We start from the raw sequence: 18,671 nt of genomic DNA, 5'->3' as shown, positions 1-18,671 counted from the left end.
TGCTCCCAAAAGAAGGGAAGCCACTAAATTATCCTCCAATCCCTGCTGGAGTTTAGCTGGAATCTTCTCCGTGCTCTTGCGAACGGGCTGATGGTGTCGGCAGGATTTGTTCTCTCCCGCATTTGGAATCAGCCTTTTTTTTTTGGTTTTTGGCAGGGAAATGCAAATGGCTCAGCTCTGCAGAGGTGACATCTCTGCTCTCCTTTCCCCCTCAGGTTGAGTAGCTCCACGGAGCAAAGCACCTCATCCCGGCTCATCCGGAAGCACAAACGCAGGAGGAGGAAACAAAGGATGCGGCAGATCGACAGGGTAAGGTTGGCCCCAGCCTTCTCCCAGGAGGTGAACCGTGATTCCTGAGCTTAGCTCTTGGCTCAGGAAGGGATCCAGAACAGGTCTGTGCCTGCTGAATTCTTTGGAAAGGCTCCCTTTGGCTCCAGTCTGGATAAATCTCTACTTTTGAAGTTCTGCAGCACCAGAGTCGAGTTTTTCTCCGCTCCTTTTCTTCCTTTTGCTGTTCAGTGATCCCATTTCTTGTCTTTTCCGAGACCAGTCCCTGCAGGAGAAGGTTCATTATGCTACTGGCTGATGTGAGAAGGGGCGTCAGATGCCTGGTGTATAAATCACTGAGACCTGCATTGTTCCTGAAGGAGAAATCTAAATTTATAGGAAATCTCCACTCTTCTCTCTTGCCCTTTCCCAGTGCTGTGGCAGCAGGATGAGGATGGCCTAAATGACAGAATCTTGGAGGAACTGTTCTGTTCTCCCATAAATACCAGTCTTCACGCATTAAAGAATGAGCTCACATACATTTTATCCCAACAACTGGGGTAGTGTTTGAGCAGGTCTTTGATAAGCACATTCGTATTTAATTTTGGAGGCAGGGGAGTGTCTCTCCTCTCACTTCCTGGCAGATCGTGTTGTTCACCCCTCTCTTCAGGGAGGAGCTGTGGATGCAATAATTCACACTGCAGTGGGCACTTTAGGGTTTAAATGTTTGCCTGTCAGTCACAGGCAGGAAGCAGAAAGGATTCAAGGTGAAGTTCAGCTGAGAAACCTCAAAATAAAACGTGCTCTGTGTGTTTTGGGAACAGATCTTTGGGGAAGGTGCAGACTGTGTTCAGATTTCTTTCCCTTACAGATTCCCTTACAGTAGCTTCTGGATGCCTTCCAAATGGAAACCTGTTAATCAAATCCTGATGAGTTAATCCTCAGTAGTTCTTTTTATTGTCTTAGTCTGTGCCATTTAAAACCTTGAGAATTCTCTGTTGTATTTTGCAGTCGTCTTCGTTCAGCAGCATCACCGATTCCACCATGTCCCTAAATATCATCACTGTCACACTCAACATGGGTAAGAGGATAAACCCCGTTTATTGTGATGAATTTGAGATGTATTTTGTGGTGGTGGGGTAGCCTTTGGAGCCAGGAGAAAGTTCCTTGGTTTGAAAGGATGCCAGGTGGATTAAAGGGACTGGCAGCTGAGAGTTGCTCCTGTGTTGACTGTGCCCAGATTCCTAGTCCAGAGCTGGATAGTTCTGAGCCATTTGCACGAGCAAAGCAGTGTTCTTTCCAGGGAAAGGGCTGGAACTCCAGGATATGGAGTTACTGGTGAGGTGTAGGGATGGTGAGGGGTCAGACATTGTCAGAAGCAAGGGTAGAAGAGGACTGGAGGTTTGTGTTTCTGCTGTTCCTGCGTTTCATTGTTTAACCAGACAGAAATGTGCAGGGCTGCCAAGTAGCTCAGCAGCTTTCAGTGGCACCAAACCCTTCCTGCCACTCCAGTGTGTGGAACAAACATTGCTCAATGCTGATGGGGTGCCCAATTTCGAGGTGTAGACGTGTCCTTTCAGTGTTGGTTCTCTTGCTGTTTTTTTTTTAATGTAGCTTTTCATTATCCTGTACGAACAGATCATGTCTTTAGCAGTATTTCCCTGAAGGGGCCAGGCAGTCACTGGCCACTAGGGCAACCTGAGATCATTGTAAGCCAAACCTGGCCCAGCTGATCTGTTGAGAGAGCTGATTTTTGGAGGCTGAAGTAGCCTGGTCTTAACTCTTTGCTGTCATTCCAATCACTCTGTTTGCTTTTTTCCCTCCCTGCCCCCCACTTTCTATCCCAACAGAAAAGTATAATTTCCTGGGAATCAGCATTGTGGGGCAGAGCAATGACCGGGGTGATGGTGGCATCTACATCGGCTCCATAATGAAAGGAGGGGCGGTGGCAGCGGACGGACGGATCGAGCCAGGAGACATGCTCCTGCAGGTTGGTCCCAGAGCATCCCCAAATACCTGCTGCTGGCTTCCACAGGGCTGGCTCAGTTCAGGCATCCCACCAGGCCCATAGGGTCATAGTAATCACTTAACAGAATTTATTCACACTCAGAAAAATGTATCACAAAGACTGTTATCAGGCATTCTTTGTGAGATGCGCTCTAAGAAACAACATTTCTGCAGCTGCTCAAAGGAATGGCAACAGTTACAAGGCAAATAAATTGAGACACAAATAATTAAAATGTCTTTAAGTTTGCTGTCCCAGAGCATGACCTCTGCTTTGTGCACTGTTCCAGGTGAACGATGTCAATTTTGAGAACATGAGCAATGACGATGCAGTTCGGGTTCTACGGGAAATAGTCTCCAAACCAGGGTGAGCACATTGCAAAACCTCCTGCTATTTATCCTCCATGTGCAGTTACTGGAATGGGGCAAACCTCAGAGAAAGCAGCATTTTGATCTCCATTAGGAACCAGCATGACTGTTCCCAGCCCTGAACTTCTCAGTGTGCTGATGAATAGGTGAGACTGGTTTCAATGCACCAGCCAAAACCAACACAAATGAGGAGCTGTCTGGTTTCAGCAGCACTATTTCTTTACCTGATGAGCATTTTAGTATGTCAAGAGCTGATCATTCAACAGATTTCACCCACAGTGCTCATCACTTGTACAAAACCAGAAGCATCCTGATACTGGTTCATACAGGAAATATTTCAACGAGCATCTCAAAAACAATCTCAGAATGTGCTTGACAACTGTTGGACAGGAATAAGTTGGTTTCAAATAGTTCTTGTAGCTGTTCCAACTGTGCAGAAAAGTTAAGAGTCATCCTTACCTGTTTTCTCTCTTCCTAGACCCATCAGCCTAACAGTAGCCAAATGCTGGGACCCAACTCCCAGGAGTTATTTCACCATCCCCAGGGGTGAGTACACATTTAGGCTCTTTGCTGGGTTCCCGTGGAGCCCTCAAGGTCTAGAATATTTTCACCTATCCTCATGATCTTGACCTTTCAATTGATAGGAAGTTTGGAGGATAACCATGCAGAAGTGTTAGAAAGTCTCATTTTATCACATGTGCACTTCCTGGAATTTAAACCGATATTTTTAAAAATTTGAGGTGAACAACAAAGAGATACATATAATTAATATTGAAATATATATTAATATATAATAGGTAATATTAATAGAAGATTGGAATATATTTCTGTTAACAGATAATATTGAAATGATCTCATTTTACAGCTTGTGGCTCAATAAACTTTTCAGTAGCAATAAAAGATCTGTGCTCATGTGACAAGCACAGCTGCCTCCTGCTGGTGAGGGCTGAGCTTGTGATGGTGAGACCAGTTTGTTCCCAGTAAGGGCTGACCAGTTCATTCCCAGTCTGAAGATGAGGATGGCATTGCCCTTTGAAATTAATGCAATAGAAAATGATCTCGTTTTACAACTTGTGGCTTGCAGTAACTTGTGACTTAACAAGTTTTACAACTTGTGGCTTTTCACTAGCAATAGAAGATCTGTGCTCATGTGACAAGCACAGCTGGCTCCTGGTAGGGGCTGTGTTTGTGATGGTGAGACCAGTTTGTTCCCAGTCTGAAGATGAGGATGGCACTGTCCTCTGAAATTATTGCAGTAGAAAACGATCTTGTTTTAAAGATCTCATTTTAACGTTAAAACACAAGTTAAAACTTGTGGTTTAATAACACAGCTGCCTCCTGCTGGTAAGGCTGAGCTCATGATGATGAGCCCAGTTTGTTCCCAGTACAGGCTGAGCTCATGATGATGAGCCCAGTTTGTTCCCAGTAAGGGCTGAGCTCCTGACAGTGAGCCCAGTTCGTTCCCAGTAGGGGCTGAGCTCATGATGATGAGCCCAGTTTGTTCCCAGTAAGGGCTGAGCTCGTGATGGTGAGCCCAGTTTGTTCCCAGTAAGGGCTGAGTTCATGACGGTGAGCCCAGTTTGTCCCCGTCTGAAGCTGAGGATGGCACTGCCCTTTGACATGAACGCCCCAGCCTGATGCATACTGGGGGCGAAGCCCTCGGGAAAACCAGCCCGACCCAAAGCAGACCCCCTGGGACTGTGAAGGTGTTGGGACTTTGAAGGTGTTGGGACTGTGAAGGTGTTGGGACTGTGAAGGTGTTGGGGCTGTGAAGGTGTTGGGGCTGTGAAGGTGTTGGGGCTGTGAAGGTGTTGGGACTGTGAAGGTGTTGGGACTGTGAAGGTGTTGGGGCTGTGAAGGTGTTGGGGCTGTGAAGGTGTTGGGGCTGTGAAGGTGTTGGGGCTGTGAAAGGTGTTGGGGGCTGTTGAAGGTGTTGGTGTCCTCGGGTGTGACCTCCTCCTGTCTCTCTCCCCGTGTTCCCGAGCTGAGCCGGTGCGGGCCGATCGACCCAGCGGCCATGGATCTCTCATTACCAAACGGCCATGACGGGAGCGTACCCCACGTTACGGTAATGAGCCCCTCCATGGAGCATCACCACAATCTACAGCTCCTACAACTAACTAAGCTCAATTCCACAGTCCCCGGAAGTAAGTCACCCTGAGGCCAGCCCAGGGCAGGAGGGGTGCCCGGGGCCCTGCGGGCCCAACCCCGCCCCGCCACGAGCACGATGAGAGCGGCAGCCACCACACCACACCTAGCCCCTAATGCTTGCCTTGCACTTGGGGTTCCTAGTGGGGAGCAGAAAAACCTTTTTTTTTGATTTTTTTTTTTTTCCTTTAAAGGTTAACACAGTGTTCGGTCAGGGTTCACCCTCAGGAAGGAGTAGCTCGTGGTCCCATTTTGAAAGGTCCCCATTTTAAAGATCCAAGTCGGGTCTCCGGCTTCGCCCCCTCAGGGGAGTGGGAGAGCTCCCTCCTTGAATTTGGCTGTTTTTCAATAAATTTAAATAACTTTAATAAATTTAACTATCTTTAATAAATTGAAATATCTTTAATAAATTTCAATGTCTTTAATAAATTTAACTATCTTTAATAAATTGAAATATCTTTAATAAATTTCAATGTCTTTAATAAATTGAAATATCTTTAATAAATTGAAGTATCTTTAATAAATTTAAATATATTTAATAAATTTAAATAACTTTAATAAATTTAAATACCTTTAATAAATTGCAATAACTTCGATAAATTGAAGTAATTTTGATAAATTGAAATATCTTTGATAAATTGCAATAACTTTAATAAATTTAAATATCTTTAATAAATTGAAATAACTTTGATGAATTGCAATAACTTTAATAAATTTAAATATCTTTAATAAATTGCAATATCTTTGATAAATTGAAATATCTTTGATAAATTGAAATTACTTTATTAAATTGAAATCACTTCAATAAATTTAATCATTTACTAAGGTTTTAAATAAATTTAAATAAGTTCCTTCAGATAGATGTCACTGGTTAATAACGTTAGTAGTGTACCATTTAGGAAACCTTTCCCTCATGTTCCCATGGCCTTGTTTTATACTTTTAGAATGTATTGAACAAGGAAAAAACAAGTTTAATGTCCCATGTGAAATTATTATGGTTAGAACTCAACTTTCTTTCCTGGTTTGTCTGTGGCAGTCTCTAAACTAAGTCATATCCACGTGACCAAGAAACTGCCATGGTGCCTTATCTTGGAAATATTTGTTTAGGGAATGTTGACTCCTCCTTTCTTTTGCTCAAAACCACACTTTGAGGATTTTGAAGACCAATGTTGGCATTGGTTATAAAATCTCTCAGGTTTTATAGGCTCATATTTCCTGGAATTACACCTCACCTTGCAATAAAAGGGAAGGGGTTTTTTGGAGGTGTGGTAGCTCAGTGCCTTTAGATCTCAGGCAGCAGCACTGAGGGGAAATACATCTGCAGCAGAAAGCAAGTGAACCCCTTCCCTGGTGGCTGCTTTGTCCTGAGCTGTGTTTTCAGCCTTACAGGTACTACAGATTGCTGGAATCAAATGTATCTGCTGGTTGCTGTCAAACAAGAGTCTGTGCTCAGCATTCCTCTTGATCCGTGTATTCTGTGCCTCGATTATGGTGCTGTGATTGGGGAGTGGGGAACAGCCACCCTCTCAATCATACGTTGAAAATAAAGGTATTTGGGAGCAGAACCACATTCCTGGAGACAGCTTCTCATTTCTGTGCCAGTGACTTCCAGTATTTCCTTTCTGGAGTGCAAGAAAACGTGGAGTACCCCTGAGCTTTATTGTGGCCCTTCTGCTCTCCAACCTTCCCTCAGCCCAGCCCTGTGACCTGCCCCAAACAGGGCAGCAGCACCTCAGGGCCCCAGGCAAAAGAGCACCTCTGTGAACACCCCACAGTTCACTGAGTTCTCTCCAAAGTTGGGAGCATTCTAGATGCCTCTTAGAATTTTCCTTATTTGTCCAGCAACTTAGAACTTAGAAAAAACACTGATGACCATTTGGCCAGTGTTGTTCTTTATGTGCAGGTCTCCAAGAAAATACAATTTATTGCTCCCCACATACTTTACTGAAATGTTAGTTTGTTGGGTTTTGATTTTTTTTTCCCCAAATGAACATGTTGCTTTTTGCCACTAACCAAACTAACTTAAAGCAAAAGCAAAATCTGAGTGTTTATTCAGAGTTTGTAAGTATTGAAGCTGCATGCATAGCTGCTCTGAGGTATTTTCATGCCTATTGGCAGTGCATGTATGGAAAGAAGCATTTTCAGTTTTCATTGTTTCACGCTTGCTGTACCTTCTGTCAAAATTCTGGGTGGCTGGAAAAGGACAAAATTGGTTCCCTGGTGCTTTTGAAAGGTGGGTGATATGGGGAGAAGGGAGGGGAGAGGAGGGTTTCTGAGTTCCTGCTGGAGAAGGGTCTGGACTGCAAACACAGACACGTCCAACGTGAATTTTCTGGGGCTGGGAGATGGGACAGGAAGGAGGACTGGGTGCTGTATCCAAAATTAGTTGTCTTATGTATGGCAGGATAAGTGAGTTCTGCACAGAACACAGGGAAGCTGGTGGATTCCTGGACCCAGATTCACCCTCTGGGCAGGCAAGGGGTTTCTAAAGGAATTTGATTCCTACAGTGGGAACCTCAGTTCAGCAGGGTCAGTGTCAGCCCTGTTATTCTGATTTTACTATAAAAATCAATCAGGACAGTGTGAAGCCTCTGAGGATCCAGCTCTGCCCTTGGGAGTGTGAAATGGGAATGGAGCAGTGATGGTTGTGGAGGCATTTGGGAGCTTTTTTTTAAAAGTGTTCTACAGGAAAGATGCAGGGCAAAATAGTTCTGGGTGGAGAGACTTGTTCACTTGTAAGGGTCCAACACCGGGATCCTGGGAATTGTTTTTTTGAAGGAAACCACTTGCCTTTCTCCTGATGATGGAGGATTTCTTTTCTGGTTTCGGTTCTCCCCGAGAATGCTGATGTCCAAGTCTTAAAAAAGGAAAAAAAAGAGGATATTGATTGAGGCAGGGTTGTCCTCCTCCTCCATGCAGATGGGTTATTTCTGAGAGTTAACCCAGAAGTTAAAGAACAAGTGAAAAAACCTTGTCCCACAGAGTTCTGCACTGATCCCTTGGGTGGGAAGGGCTGTTCATGGCAAAGTGAAATGGAAGGGGATGGTCACAGGACTCCCTGGGTTTCCTTTCCTGCCAATCAGTGTGGATTCCGGAGCTGATTTCCCTGGAATGGGAAATCCAGGCACGTGGGGGCTCAGCATTTCAGTGACTAAACTGGTGGCACAGAGCACAAAACCTGAAGAATTGGTACAAATGCTGTAATTTATGCCACGGATGAGGGTGCATTTGGGAACCTTTGTGTCTTTTTTTGTTTTTTTTTTTTGCATCTGTTGGTAAAACTGTGTCTTTGTTTCATCCAAATGGGGAGCTGAGAAGGACTTTTCAGATTCATTTCATTTCAAAGCAGCCTGTAACCTCTCTTCCTTTTAGAATTAGAAGAATCTCCCTTAACTGTGAAGAGTGACATGGCTACTATTGTCAAGGTTATGCAGCTCCCAGACTCAGGCCTTGAAATTCGGGACAGGATGTGGTTAAAAATCACCATCTCCAATGCAGTGATAGGTAAGCAGATCCCAGGAATGCTGAGGGGAAAAAAACCCGGTGACTTTATGAAAATAAATTCAAGAAACTACCTTTATGTGAACTTTTTATTTTTCTGCCTATGACCTCTTAAATTCCCTTGACTTGCTATTTATGAGCAGCTCTGAGTGTGACAGGAAATAATTAATAATTCTTGTTTTGAGCCTGGACAGCCAAAACTGCTGCACGTTTCTCATGCCTACACAGAGCCTGGTTCTTAATCCTTGGTTTTATATCTCAGGTGCTCAGGTGGCTCTAGCAATCTGCCCAAGCTCAGCAGAGCAACAGTCCCTGGAATTCCAATTCCAGCCTTAAATAAAGCATCTTAATTAATTTTAAAATTACCACAGCTAGTCTCTACCTGTGGCCTGAGCTGTGCTAACGTTTAGTCAGTCTAGGCTGCAGTTACTTTTTGCTGAGAAAGGCATTGGAACACAGGTCTTTAGACAACCTGACATCTGCCTCTTGAGGAGGATGACTCTCCCAGTCACTTCTTGTCTGGAAATGCCGTGTAATTTCCATGAAAGAGTTGCACAATGTGTATAAATGAGTTTTTCTGTGTGTGTATTTGGTGTCGCCGTTCACGTGGTGGATCACTTTGGCTCAGATGATCCCAGGTCTCCTCTCCCTGTTGTCATTTCAGGAGCAGATGTGGTTGACTGGCTTTACACACACGTGGAAGGCTTCAAAGACCGGCGGGAGGCGAGGAAATACGCCAGCAGCATGTTAAAACACGGCTACCTCAGGCACACTGTGAACAAAATCACCTTCTCAGAGCAGTGCTACTACGTCTTTGGAGACCTCTGTGGCAGTAAGTTCCCCTCTGGGAAGGGCAGAGCTGTGTGTGTGTGTCTCTCGTGCTCACAGGATGCACAGAGGTGTGTCCTCAACTTCCTTTCCATGGAGGGTGGCAGAGCACTGGAGCAGCTGCCCAGGGAGGGTGTGGAGTTGACATGGTCAGAGATTGGACTGGATGATCTCTGAGGTCTTTTCCAACCTGGCCGATTCTGTGATTCTGAGTCTCCCTCTCTGGAGACATTCCAGACCCAGCTGGATGTGTTCCCGTGTCGCCTGCTCCAGGTGACCCTGCCCTGGGCAGATGATCTGCAACCCTTCCAGACCTGGCTGTTCTGGGATTCTGTGAGTCCTGGGAGTTTCACAAGTGGGTGTTCCAGAACAGGTCATTCATATTCTGTGGGACAAGCGGTCGATGCTTCCTGTTAGACCAGGAATTAGAGCACTTGGAAGAGAAGGGTGAACTCCTCAAGTAATGGCATTGCACTGAAGCTTAGGCAGGCAGGATTTACTTCTGGTGATGCCACAGACCTGCCACTCCATTTCCAAGCTGTAAAATTCTCCCCTGCCAGGTGAGAGCAGAGTCTTCACCCTTTCTCTCTTTTCCAGACCTGGCTGCACTGAACCTCAACAACGGTTCCAGCGGCGCCTCGGATCAGGACACCCTCGCTCCGCTCCCACATCCTGCTGCTCCCTGGCCATTAGGCCAAGGATACCCCTACCAGTATCCTCTGCCCCCTCCGTGTTTTCCACCAGCATACCAAGACCCAGGCTTTAGCTATGGCAGTGGCAGTGCAGGGAGCCAGCAAAGTGAAGGTAGGCTGGTTAATCCGGGTTTTATTTCCGTGCCTGTCATTATCCCGATCCATTTGCTTGCGTTCCTTCGTTCTGTCTGTGCCTGTCCTGTGGTTTTGTTTGCTACCTGCATGGGTTTTGTGTGTCTGTGGTGGAGTGGGCTTTCAGCTCTGTATGGGAACTGCCAGCCTTGTTTTATCCCAGTCAGGAATTGCCAGTGCTGGGGCTGATAGTGCTGGAAATGAGGCCATTTCTTTGTGATGGAACAGGGATTAGAACAAGGTGCTCTTGGCTTTCACTTCAGTACTCAGCACAAAAGGAAAATCACATTCTTGGCTTGTGTGAGACACACAAGAGGGAGGTGGCCAGCCAGAGGTTTACAGGGCTGAAACACTGCTCACAGGGAGGAGAGTCCCTTCTGTCATATGTGACAGGGGAAAAAAGAGAATACTGCATGGATTAAAGACCTGACCTCCTCCTTTCCTGACCTAGCATAATTTTGTGGTTCATCCTTAACCTTAGTAAACAAAAATTACATATTTTCCACTGTAAAGATAGTATTTTTTGATTTCTTTTTTTAAAAAAAAATCACTTCCAGAGTGAGTTTTGCTTTTGGAAACGCTGCCAGTAAAGAAAGGGCGAGGTTTCTCTGTGTTTTTACAGTGAACATCCAGTAACTGGGATGTAACTTATCCCTGTTTGCCACAACCAGTTAGATCTTACAAAAACTGCACAAATAATTTCGTAGCAGGAGCTTGCTCACAAGATTTGAGCACCGTGGCTTCTCAGAATAAGAATTTCTGCTGTGAGGAAGCTCACAGTGGCATCCAGAGGTTTTAGAACTGACTGCACTGCAAAGAATGTTGGGGATGCTTTTTGGCAGCTGATTCTGTGGGCAGCAGGAATTTGTTCTGCTGCTGGAATAGGAAAGGAATGGTGTTTTATCCATGCTGTGTCCCCTGGCTATAGAGAGCCTCACAGAAGGTGCCAAGGTGTTTGATTTTTGAAAGGTTTCGACGCTTTTTCCTTGTTCTTCTTTTGGAAACTACACTTCTTGTGTTGTTTCTTGGCTTGTAACTGTTATTCCCTTGTTTTGTCCTGAGCAAGCATTAGACTGAAGGATTCCTAGAGGAATGGCTGACTCTAGGGGATTGGTAAGCTTCAAATGCCTCCATAACAAATCCACAGCATGACCATTTAGACTCTCGTGACCCAAATGTTTAGCTGTATTTTTTTATTATTTTTATTATTATTATTATTATTATTTTGATTTTTATTTTCTTTTTGATTGTCTTGGACGCTCGACCTGTCTCAGTGCACGGCAGTGCAGTAGTGTGACATTGGCATATCAACCTGTGTGGCCCCTGTGTGACTGTGCTGCAGCAGCTCAGAGGGGGTGGCACCACGTCCCTCACTGTCAGGTGTCACCAGGCTCCCCACTGCTCCTCATAAAATAAGCAAATAGTCCCTGCTCCTGATTTATGTCACCCGTGTGGGTTGCATTTATCTGCCACTGCTCATTTACTTGGTGGCCAGATGTCTCAGGCAGGTGCTGAGAGTGCAGGGACGCAGGGCTGTGTTGGTCACTCCCAGGGTGGAATATTAGAGTTGGGTTTCTTGTGAACCCTCTCCTTTATCAGCAGGGTTACATCCTAACAATCAGCAAACAGCACTTCAGAGTCCCGGGCTCAGAACACTAGTAACTTAAAGCCCAGTGATTTTGTAGTGTGTGTTTTCCATCTCTGGCACTCTGCAGGGAATGTTACACACCAGGCCAGTCTGATTTCCCATCTCCTGTGTCAACAGGAGCAAGCAGAAGGTCACCTGTAGTTCACAATCATTCTGGTTCTTCCATTTCAGTGGCTCAGTTGGACTCAAAAGCTGGTCCCCTCTTCTGCTGGCTGGGGATCCTTTTTTGGAAATTTTTGCACTAAGGTGGCATGAACTTAATGAGATGGTGCTTGGGTTGATTTGTTGGGTTTTCTAAAAAAAATAATTCCCTTGGGACTGTGTCCTGACATCATCCCAGCCTATCTCTCATGGGAACAGAGCAAGACCTTCAACTTTCATCCAAAATCAGTTCTGAAGTTTAGTGACATTTGTATGTAGCAACAACTCAGCTGACAGTCCAGTGGCAATACTTTTTTTCTAAGCTGATTTAGTGGCCTCTTCTGGGAACATCCTGCACGTTACTGTAGAGCAGTTCAACAGGTAACTGTTGTGTAAAGAATTCTCCAACACCAGAACACTGTAGCGGTGAATTTGAAAAGAATCTCCCCACTGAAGCCAACAAAACCTCAGGGTGTGAGTGTGCCCAGTGAGACCAAGGATGACAGAGAAGGCAAAGGAGTTTCTTTTGGGAAAGGTAGAAGGTACCAAAGCAGAGGCAGTTACAGATTGAACCTCATTTGCTTGAGTCCAACCCCAAATCCTGCTCCTCCTCGGTGGGGCGGGTGGGTTCCAGCCAGGAGCTGTTCTTTAGCTGCTGCTTTCACTGTGCGAGCTCTGAGGTGTCTCCGTGTCCCCGTGCATGGCACAACCCTGTCAGCTTCGTCCCACTGCCCCTCATTGCCAAACCCCACGAGCCACCACCGGCACGCTCAGCCCTCGCCGTGGCCATCAGTCCTACGCGGATCCGCCGCGGGAGCCGGGAGCGGACGATGGCCTAACTGTGCTTTTCTCTGCTTTTTTCCCCCCACCTCGTGGGGTTGCAGGAAGCAAAAGCAGCGGCTCGAACCGGAGCACCAGCGAGAACAGCAGGCGAGCTGTGGGCAGGGAGAAGGACCGCAAGTCGGGGGGCAGTGGCAGCGAGTCGGAGCACACGGCGCGGAGCGGCGGCACCGCGCGCCGGGACCGGCCCGCCAGCCAGCTCAGCCACCGCAGCCACGGCTCCGCCGCCCACAGCGACAGAAGCCACCACAGCCACCACTCCTACGGGGGGCCCCCGGGGGTGCCCCCGCTCTACAGCCTCCCCAAGCTGGGCTCCAAAGTCTACGGGACCAGCGGCCCCCCCGGAGGGCCTCCCGTGCGGGAACTGAGCGCGGTCCCCCCGGAGCTCACCGGGAGCCGCCAGTCCTTCCAGAAGGCCATGGGCAACCCTTGTGAGTTCTTCGTAGACATCATGTGAGAGGAAGTGCCTTCAGACTCTGCCTGGGGAGAGGGGGGTGGGTTGGGTTTTTTTTTTTGGGGTGGTTTGTTGTCGAACACTTAATGGAAGAGACTTGGCTGGTCTTGCATGTCACACCTTCCTGTTTGCAAAGTGTGTTGCAGTAAAAAAAGAAAAAAAAAAAATCAAGAAAACAGAGCGAAAAATACAAAAAAAAAAAAAATTCCCTCCGCAAAAATGAACAAAAAAAAAAGAAATCTCCTGGGATTGTTAAATATCAGCAAACCGATGGCATCTTTTCTTTATCTTTTTTTTCCCTTCCCCCTCCTCTTGTTTTGGATTGTGAATGGCTGGGGTATATTCACATCTTAATGAGCTTTGGTCATTGTGGCACCTACTTCAGTGCAACTGGTGTATCTTTTTGGCTGATTCAAGGACTCTTATTTCACACGACTTCTAAATTCCCGATATTGCATAGGAGCACTTTTATTTTTCCCTGCTTTTTTTTTTTTTTCTCTTACAAGGAAAACAAACGACCCCTTGGCTGGTATCTGTGATACTGCCTTGGAATGCTGTTTCTTGGATGCATCCATAGCACTGAGCAGACATTGCACCCACAAGTGTACAGACAGCACGTGCTTGGAAAGGAGCAGGATCGACCCAAGTGGAAAACAAAGTTGTGGCTACCTTCTGCTGACTAGGGAGTATAAATCAACCTTTCTTTCTTTTTTTTTCTTTTTTTTTCTTTTTGTTGGTTTTTTTGGATATTATTCTATCAAGGGAGTGCTGGAGTCTTGCTACTGTATGTGCTCATTGTGCAGAACTTGTCAAGTTGTTTCCTTCAGTACCACAATAGTGACTTTGTAGCTGCAGTTGGTTCCTGGGCATTCCAGTCCCACCCCTGCTGACAGATGTGGCTGTTCCTGCTGGATGTGCACTTGCTTGGAAAAGTTATTTCCACAGAAATAGGACAGCTGCTGCCATGCAGTTCTGTTAGTGTAGCTGCAGCTTTTCCCTTTCCAAGGGGATATTCATCCCATTCCAGCTAAATCCTGGCTCCTGCTGGGATGTGGCTCTTCACTTTGATTTCATTTTGATACCTGTTGTTCTGTCCTTCGTTTTGGAGCAGTATCTTTCTCTTTTTGTTGTAATGGAAACCTGGAGCTGTCTAATCCCACTTGCAGTCCCAGGAGAATGTTTCTGAGCACAGACAGGGGCTGGCTGTTGGCAGAGAGGTGTGAGGGTGTTTTGAGAGCAGATCCCAAATGGTACAGCGAACAAATCCTTACACCTGACACCGAGTGGGACCCTCTCTGCTGAGGAGCCCTGACTGAAGCAACTGCTGTTGTACATCCCCAAGGTTTCATTTCTGTGTGGTTCCTGCTCTGAGGCTGTGGACACTTGATAAAGCAGGTTCAGGAGCCTTCAGTGGTGTGTAAGAAGCTTTTTTTTAAGGTGTCAGAAGGAGGGTATGGTGAGAGCACACCCACGCTCTGTCACGGTGCCTCATTTGATGGGACACACGTGGGGAGCTGCAGCCACTTAGTGGCATTTGGCCACGGGGCCATGCCTCAGTTAAATCCTCCTTTCTGAGGTGCCTGCTGCTGGCAGGTTTTAGGACAGGTGCTTTAAGATCAGTCTTGACTGTATATAAGCATTTTTTTCACTGGTAAGAAGCTGCTCTTTGGTTCGTCCCGTGCTCTGTGGGAAGCGTGAACGCCCGAGATGAAGGCCAAAAGAGAACATCTTTCTCAGGATGCACACACAGTTCCATGTCCATTTGTCACCCCGAAAAACGACTCTTCAGACATTTTGGGTGTTGTTCATCCTGATAGATTTTTCACTTCTTTCCCTGTTGCAGGTCTGTGTGCAAACACATCCCTTTGTCAGAGCCAGAGTAACGATTCCAGCCAAAGCTCCAAACGTCTGTGTTAACTGGAGACTCCAGTCTCTCCTTCAAAAGGGAACCAGGCATTTGGGAAACTCTGTGTCACTCAGACTAGGTACTCCCCTTACTGGCCTTCTAAACTAGTTTTCTTTACAAAAACCTCCCAAAAAGCTGCCTAATGTCTCTGAAAGCAGTGCTTTCATCATCATCCATCCCATGGGCTGGCATGGATTGCCACGTGGCTGATGGCTTCTCCAAAAGAGTGGCACTACCTAGAGCTTGACTGTGCAAACAGTACCTTTCTTTTCCTTTCCTCCTCCCAGTTCCACAGCAAAGATGCTTACCCTAACCTGGTAACCTATTCTGAAAGATTGACATTGAAAGCAATGAAGTAAATCAGGGTAAAATAATGGTGTAATTCTGCTATGTCTCCAGGAGACACTGTTAAGGAGTCTGTGACTTTACTGACAATCACTAGTGGTTCTACTTTTAAATTAATTTAAAACTTTTCTGGTCTCTTATATATATTGATTTTTCTGGCCCGCTCTGTCTTAAGGCAGAACTTGGAGGGCTGGAGGAAAAGACTCTCATTTAAATATTTCCAAAAGGGATTAAAGCTGGGGGCTGAGCTTTCACCCGTGGAAGAAACGTGTTTTATTTTGTTATGTCTTTCCAAGAGTTGCAGTTTACACACCTGCTGGGTTGTTTTTTGTTTGTTTTTATTTTTTTTTTGTTTGTTTTTTTGGTCTTGTTGTTAATGCTGTTGGCAGAAACTGTTCTGTGTCTTGCTGGTCTTTGCTGCTATGTTGAAATGACTGTGTTATAAACTTGTGTGTTCGTGGGTCACTCTGGAATGAGGCTGCAAATCCATAACCCAGGTGTGGGAAGGCATTAGTCTGCTGAGGAATTCAGGCTGAAGCAGCTTCACCCACAACAGGCATCCACTGCTCTGGGTGTGCTGGGTGCTGGTCCTTGAGGAACCTGCTGTTTGCAGGGAGAGCAGGAGGGTGGAGATGCCCCTGTGTGGACAGTGCAATACGTGATGGCCACTGTGTGTAAAACAAACCCCTGATCCCCCCCGTAGTGTCCAGTGGAGAGGGTGGAGTGAGTGGAAGGTCAGGCCTGAATCTTTGCTAGATCCCAATTTTCACAAGAGACAGGAGATTTCCCAGATCCCATCCTTGGCTTTCAGTGCATGCTCATGTGTCTTTCCACCAAGGGGGTCCTTGGGACCTGCCTGTGCCAGTGTCTCCTGTTGGGCACAGCATTCCCTGCTGTGCCAGGTGGAAGGAAGTTTGCAGGCTGGAGTGCTGCAGATCCATCTGTTTTCTCTCACCAGGGCCTCAAATTTATCCCTGATTTCATGTCAGTGACTGAGCTCCAACTCCAGCGAGGGGTTTGCTGTGCAGGGCACTGAAACAACCTCAGTGGCTGACATTTTTATTCTGGAAGTGAGACCCTCGACTGAGCTTAAAGCTCACACATCCCTGCCAACAGATTTAACAGCAGGTTTGTCTGGAGGATCATGGAAAATGATGAGGAAACAGTTTGGGATGACATCTCCTCCCCAAAGGAGGCAGGATCTGTAGGGGGAGTGTATCCACCTGGTATATTAACTCTGAGGAGTTTTTGGCAAATAAGTCTTAAAAGCACTGCTATTGTCTTTTACCTCCTATTAATAAATCTCCTTTTTCCAAGGTAACAGTCCCCTGGACACTTTATCCAAAGGTTTATTGGATGGCAAGCAATGATGCACAGACATTGACTTTTGCTATTATTTTTGTTCTCTTCAAGTGGGCAGTCCCCTCCTGAGACTTGACAGCTCATGAGTTGATGTAATTGTTTTTGTTTTTTGCATTTAACTGGATTGTAATAAGATTGACTTAAAATTATTAATTCTAATCAGTGATTAGAAATACATGTAAAGAATTTTATGTACAGTAGAGGAACAAAGTTACATGATTTTAAATAATGAAAATCCAGACTGTCACCTATCCTAGAATTGGTTCTACTCAAAGAGTGACCTCTTATTAGCATGGACTGCACTGTTCCTGTTAAATGTCTATTGCATAATTGAATTCTTTTTTGTAGATATTGTATTAAAACCCAAGTGTCTGTATAGTTAATATATAGCTGCTTATGTGTAAATGCTATTTTAAACACTAAAAAGCTTTTAATTTTATGTGATAACCTCGGTGTACGTCTTCAGTTCTTTGCACTGTTGCATTTTATCTTTTAGTCAAGATTGATGAAATGCTGGTTGAATCTTCCTCTTATTTTTTTTCCCCCATGTCACACTGAAGTTTTGTCCTCTCAAGAAGATTCAGGAGGTGCTGGTAGGCAGGGGGGAGTTTTGTGAGGGCTTCAGAGAGCTGGAGGAAAAAAACCCTGTTCCCCAGACATGAGCTGGAACAAGTTGTCCTGCCTGCAGCCCCAGGACTTGAATGTGCTGCTAAAACCCATCAGTGTATTCAGCTGTTCCATGGGAATATTCCCCATTTCTGGACTCTCCAAGGTTGGATCATTAGGATACCACTTTACTCTCTGGTAAGCATTAAACCACGGGGTGTTTATTATGAATTACCAGGCTCCCTGCAGGGTCTGAGGGGTTCAGTTGCACTCAAATGATTTAAAAGCCTTTTCCATCCTAAATCATTCCACATACAAAGGGCAACCCCAGCTTGAGGAGGCAGATTCCCCCTTCCCAGCTGGCAGAGATCAGACAGCAAAGGGAGGGTCAAACATTGTTTAAATACCACAAATTTTAGCCAGCATTTCCCAGTGAGGTAAATATCAAATGATCAGAATTCAGGTGAATATTAAATCCTCCAAATTTAGGTGAATATGGAATGATCAGAATTTTGGATGTGCTCTTGCAGCCTTTCACTGCAGGGCCTGATGGGCCCCAGCTGACCCAGGGTGAGTTGTCTACAGGTGACTGGAGCTGACTGAAAAGTCTCATCAGCTGCTTTTCCCTCCCTCCCTCCCTCCCCTGAAAGAAAACTCAGCCTGTCATGGCTCTGGTTGTGATCAGAGTTGGCTTTCTGGCTGCTGCCAATAGAGGTAAATGGATTTTTTTTCCTTCTCTATTTCTGGAATGATGATGATCAAAAGCTACTTAAGGCTTCTCTGCTATGGAATCACAGCCCTGGAGCAAGGAATACTGAGAGGCTCAGGTGCAACAACATCCTCATGAAGACTTGCTGCAGGCTCCAGGAGCAAGGACTCCAGGCTTCAGGTCAGAGTTTTGGTATTTTTAATCACACTGAGGAGTATTTTTGTATGCAGGTGTTCACAAAAATCTAGGACAAGTAGCTTTGCAGTGCACCAGAAAGTTCTTTTTTTTTTTTTCTTTTTAAGAATGAAAATATTTCCTGGTTTAGATTAATTTGCCAGTTCTTTAATTGAGCTGAACTGATGAGTTAATTTGCAACAGCACCCAGTGAAGAGATGGAAAAACTTTAATATAGGGAATAAAAGGGCAGTAATGGAAAAACTTTAATGTAGGGAAAAAAGGAGTAATATAGTTGCTTGTTAAAGCAGGTGGGGAAGAGAAAAGATCTTGGTGATGTGACTTGGTACTGTTTGGCAGCAATGTGGAGTTTTTGGTGATCTTTGTGTGGTTTTTGGGGTGGAGGAACTTTGTGCCATGGCTTGGGGTGGTGTGATCTGCACACTGCTCATTTCCATGTGCCTGGGCCTGATTTCCATGTCCTTTGCAAACACATGTGAATGAAACACAAATGAGTGAGCTGCAATTTGAATGGGTAATGCTCT

At 45.6% G+C, this 18,671-nt stretch overlaps 1 protein-coding gene and 1 long non-coding RNA gene across 2 annotated transcripts in view; both read left to right on the top strand.

Moving 5' to 3' along the window:
* Positions 1-17,084, top strand: part of DVL1 (dishevelled segment polarity protein 1) — a 41,381-nt gene extending 24,297 nt beyond the window's left edge. The window contains 11 exon segments of the mRNA XM_029962428.1: positions 216-309; positions 1,279-1,348; positions 2,118-2,257; positions 2,562-2,638; positions 3,119-3,190; positions 4,630-4,657; positions 4,659-4,693; positions 8,138-8,292; positions 8,954-9,121; positions 9,715-9,921; positions 12,615-17,084. Of these exon segments, the coding sequence (XP_029818288.1) occupies positions 216-309; positions 1,279-1,348; positions 2,118-2,257; positions 2,562-2,638; positions 3,119-3,190; positions 4,630-4,657; positions 4,659-4,693; positions 8,138-8,292; positions 8,954-9,121; positions 9,715-9,921; positions 12,615-13,027 (1,459 nt within the window). The 3' untranslated portion in view covers positions 13,028-17,084.
* A 73-nt stretch (positions 17,085-17,157) lies between these two features.
* LOC108640876 lies at positions 17,158-18,063 on the top strand. Its single transcript, XR_001921565.1, has 3 exons — positions 17,158-17,441; positions 17,733-17,813; positions 18,009-18,063. It is a non-coding gene; the product is annotated as an uncharacterized LOC108640876 (long non-coding RNA).
* Positions 18,064-18,671: the final 608 nt, after the last annotated feature.

Source organism: Manacus vitellinus, unplaced genomic scaffold (assembly GCF_001715985.3).
Source record: "Manacus vitellinus isolate BGI_N305 unplaced genomic scaffold, ASM171598v3 scaffold_46_pilon, whole genome shotgun sequence".
In the NCBI taxonomy this organism is placed as follows: domain Eukaryota; kingdom Metazoa; phylum Chordata; class Aves; order Passeriformes; family Pipridae; genus Manacus; species Manacus vitellinus.
The sequence above is the reverse complement of the archived record's forward strand: the minus strand, read 5'-3'. Positions and strand labels throughout refer to the sequence as shown.